General features: G+C 38.3%; 1 protein-coding gene across 1 annotated transcript; it reads left to right on the forward strand.

Moving 5' to 3' along the window:
- The first annotated feature begins 2,232 nt into the window (after window positions 1–2,232).
- Window positions 2,233–2,691, forward strand: LOC134241906 (uncharacterized protein F54H12.2-like). The gene has a single exon (XM_062723922.1). It carries the CDS (start codon window positions 2,233–2,235, stop codon window positions 2,689–2,691), a length of 459 nt encoding a protein of 152 aa, XP_062579906.1.
- Window positions 2,692–4,888: the final 2,197 nt, after the last annotated feature.

Consider the following 4,888-nt stretch of genomic DNA (forward strand, 5'->3'; position numbering starts at 1 on the left):
TTACACAATTATTCCTATGATCACTTCTTTTAGGCCAGGCCGATCGACCGGGCAATTGTATTCACCGATAATACATCAAAGACGAAAATTGTCGTGTAATGTGGCTTAACGAAACTTAAAATTTAAAGGTTATATAGATGATTTTTTTGTTATTCTAAGGATGGAAATAATACATGTAAAATTAACAGATTGCTTTTCTCTGACGAAGTGCATGGAAAAATATTCTCTGTGCCTCTACGATCCCTAGCAGATTAGTTTTGTAGACGAAAAGTTCTTGTATCTAGAGTAACCCTATTGAATCAAGTGAGATAACATCTTATGTAGGTGATGAAGGTATACTGCAACATAAGTAAGGGAAATTTAATGCCATTACGATTATCGTAGATCTTTGTTTTTAGACTACCATTTTAACATCTTTTTCAAATTAAATATCCAAATATGAAACAGTTGTGTCAGACTCTGTGGCATCTTTTATCTCAGGCTCCTCAGGATATACTGTACATGTATCGACATAAGAATGAAAATAACCATTGTTGATTGACAATAAACATGTACGTTGTCGATGTACATGTATCTAAATGTCGAGTGGAAGGCCACAGCAAGTGCTGTCTTCCGTCAAAAAGGACACGGAGTAGCCGGTTCCCTCATCTTTGGTTTGGTGGGAGCCCTTCCCTTGGATAATCTATCGGGAACTCCTGCTACACAATTACTCAAATTGAGTAGGATTTTAACTCAGTTGAAACCTCAAAAAGGAGGTAATTTTTTAAACTTCATCTCGTTAGCGGTCCCTAACTTACCCCTAGGTTTGACTCTCAAAGACGCGGCCCAATTAGGCATGGGGAGACAAAAAGGTCGAGGATTTGTCAAAGATGTACTCAAGCATGGAAAAAAACAAGCCATCATGGCCGGAGTAAAGATAGGCAGAGATGTAATGAGAAAAAGAAAAATCATCCGAAATGCTGTGTTAACCCACGGACTCGCTGCGGCTAAAAATACAGGGTTATTTGCTCTCAATCGAGGCACCTCTTTACCCTTTAGAAAAAAGAAGAAAGGGCAGACAGGGAAAGGAAGAAGGAGAAAAAGAAAGCAGACAGGAAGAGGAAGAGTCCTGTTAGCCCGAGGAGGTCCTAAGAGAAAAAAGAAAAAACAAGGAGGAGGAATTCCTAAAAGAAAACGTCCTTTAGATGTGTTTGACTGAGAGAGAGTATAAATAGGACCGTCGAATCTCAAAGACCTTCATTTGTGAAAACTGAATCCTAGTAGACACATCATGTTACAGCCCGATTCCTGTGCCTGTGGGATGAACAATTTAGAATTGTTCCAAGTCCCTCCCACCAACATTGCTTTAGAAGAGTCGAAATGGGAAGAATATTACCCTATTTCCAGTACTTTAGATTCCGACACGGCTCCCATCGAATTTGAAATCAAAGGACAAGGAGACCAATATCTGGATTTATCTCAAACTTATCTTCAAATGGTCTGTCAATTTACTCAAAATGATGGAACTGCTCTGGCTGGAGATCCGTCTAAAATACATGTAGCTCCGGTGAATAATATCTTACATTCCATGTTTTCAGAAATCGATCTCAGTCTGAATGGAAAAATCATCACTCCGGGGACGGATACTTATCCTTACAAAGCGTATCTTGAGAAATTACTCTCTAACCAACCCAGAACTTTAAATACACAGATGAAAGCCTGTAGTCTATGGGAAAAAGATACTGCAGGACATATGGACGAAGTGGGATTAGAGGCTCTGGGAGTCTCCGGCGCAGCTGCTAGCAGGACCTTTAATAAAAACCAAGATGATAGTGTGACCATTAGCAAACCCATCCTCACAGAGTAACCTGCCGATTCTAAAAACGAAGGATTCAGAAAACGTCACCAAGCTATCGATGGGAGTAAGAAAATCATCTTGTTGGATCGTTTACATCTGGATTTGTTTCAACAAGATCGATTTCTACCCAATGGAGTGGACGTCCGTTTGCGATTTAATCGAGCTAGACCTGCTTTCTACATGATGACCAAACAAGCCAATACGGGAAAAATCAAGATCTTGAGTATGGTCTTGTGGGTGAGAAAAGTCAAACCTGCCCCTACTTTGATGAATCAAATCAATCAAAATCTGAATACTCACAGAGCCAAATATCCCTTGAGAAGAGTGGAAGTGAAAACCTTTACCATTGGCTCAGGAACTCAGTCCAAGATTACAGATCATTTGTTTCAAGGTAGATGCCTAAACATCTCATTTTAGGCTTTATGGAGAATGCGGCCTTTAACGGAGATAAAACTAAAAATCCCTTTCATTTTCAAAACTTTGGGATCAAGAAATTAGATGTCAGTATCAACGGAGAGACCATGAGTACTCGTTGTTTTGAACCCAATTTCAACGACGATTTATATCTGAGATCTTATCTCAGTCTGTATCAAGCTCTGGGAAAATTAGGAGAAGATTGGGCTCCAGACATCACCCTAGAAGAGTATAAAAGCGGCTACACTCTATGGGGCTGGGATTTCACTAAAGATCAAGAAGCGCAATCGGATAAATTCCATCTCATAGAAACAGGAAATCTGAGAGTAGAAGTGCAGTTTACCAACAATACACCTAACACCTTAAATTGTGTGGTGTATGCAGAATTCGATAACGTCTTAGACATCAACAAACAGAGAGAAGTGGCTATTGATTACTAATGGATACGGGACAATTAAGAGAAGTATTATCCAGAGAATTCAAGAGTTCGTTTGGGGGCGTGTATCCTGTAGATTTATTACCGGATCAATTAAGACCTGGAGAAAAAGCAGTCGTGGTGAATACGGATCCTCAAGATCGACCTGGAGAACATTGGGTGTGTCTGTATGTGAGCAATCCCGTGGTGGAATATTTCGATTCTTATGGATTTCCTCCCTTACAAAAAGAAATTCAAGACTTTATCCAGCGTCATGCTCACCAATGGATTTATAATCCGTATCGCTATCAAGACTGGAATACCGATGTGTGTGGACAATATTGCGTGTATTATTTACATCAAAGAGACAAGAAAAGAAAGAAAACCGACGAGTGGTAATTCCCCTTTGACCAGAGTACGGCTTTACAAAGGGACAGATACGTGTCCGATTGGTTTAAAAACACTTATCATAAATTACCTACGGGTCATGGACAAAAGCGTCAATGTTTTTATCAAAATGTATTGTAATGTATTGTTGTTTGTTTGTTGTTGTTGTTAATAAATAAAAAAAAAAAAATTCTTTTGTCTTTTGTTATTATTTTTCAGAAAATCCAGTTTGAACTGGTAAGGCTAGGCTGGCTAGACTGTGAATGAAATCGTGACGTCATAATCACATTCTTGAGTCGCTGCCAAGTATTTACCTGTGTACATAAAAAACGTAGGTCTATCGTATATATTTCTTTGCACACGGCCCAAGTATTACCTGTGCAGTCAGCATAAAAAACGTAGGTCTATCGTATATTTTTTTGCACACCACCCTTATCTTTCAAGGTGGGGTATAGAAACAAGGTGTTAAAGACGATCCTCATAGCAAGGAGCCTCTTTTTCTTCCTGGCATCCTTTTCCTCTGTTTGCTGGTTGCATTTGATGTTTATCTTTTCCTGCAATTTAGTCAATTTGACTTCCATTTATGTTGTTGTTGTTTTATAAAAACAAGGATCTTTTTAAAAAATAGACTCCTTTACATCATTAGTCTCCAGGAGATACAAGGTGATTTACTCAACAGTGAGGTAGAAGCTATTGTTCATCAATGTAATTGTTTGACTGTAAAAGCTCATGGATTGAGTCAAAGTATTGCAGAGAAATTCCCACAAGCCAATCTCCATGCCACCCGCAGACCTCTAGGATCTAGAAATTTAGCTTTAGAAGAAGATAGAGGAATTCCAGGCACAATTAGGGTGTTTACATCACAAACACCTGTGGTCATTTGTTTACTAGCTCAATGGGATTATGGAAGAGCAAGTCACAGACCTAAAAGAATTTCCACTTATCAGGACACAGAAGAAAACGGAGAGAAATGGTTTCAAACTTGTTTACAAGAAATGGGTAGTTTACCCTACCAGACTTATGCTTTTCCTTATCGAATAGGGTGTGGGCTAGCCAAAGGAAACTGGACTCATTATAGACATTAAATTGAACAATTTGTACACACTTATGACAAACAGGTGTACATTTATTATTATTATTATTATTATTATTATTATTATTAAAAATTTAAAGTTAAAAAAAAAAGTTAAAGTTAATTTAAAAAAAAAAAGTTATAAATTATTTTTTAAAAAGTGACCTGGTGTTATAACTTGAGAGACACGTTTCTTGTTTACCCCACTGTATAAGGTACTCTTTTCTTTTATTGACTGTATAAGAAGGTAATCTTTTGAACACACAAATCGTTTCATTTCTTTGACAGTATTTTAAAAAAGATCATCTTTTTTTTCTAAGATACAATCGTTTCTTTGACTGTATTTTTTTTTTAAAAAAAAGATCATCTCTTTTTTTTCTTAGACACACACACAGAACGTTTCTTGTTTACCCACTGTAAAGTAAGCATCTTTTCGAAACAATTGGGCGGCCCTTAAAAGGGCCTTTTTTTTGGTATTTTTGTTTTTTAAATTTTTTTGTTGTTTTTTTTTTCATTTTGTTGTCAAGCTGGGTCCAGATGGGTCCCTACGCGGCCAAGAGTTCCTGCACCATCCGGCCTATGTTCTTATCTTCCTCATCACTGGAACTGTCATCTCTCCCCCCAAATTCCGGTCTCCTGGACAGAGGAATGAGCAGACGGTCATGGTTCCGGCAGAGGGGGCAAGGCAGGTCTTGCTTGATGACTCTCGCCGTGCAGAGAAGACAGGAGGGTCTCTGGAGGCACCGGGAACAACAATAATTGC

Source organism: Saccostrea cucullata, unplaced genomic scaffold (assembly GCF_032062105.1).
Source record: "Saccostrea cucullata isolate Sc308-1 unplaced genomic scaffold, CSIRO_AGI_Scuc_v1 ctg2730, whole genome shotgun sequence".
Taxonomy (NCBI): domain Eukaryota; kingdom Metazoa; phylum Mollusca; class Bivalvia; order Ostreida; family Ostreidae; genus Saccostrea; species Saccostrea cuccullata.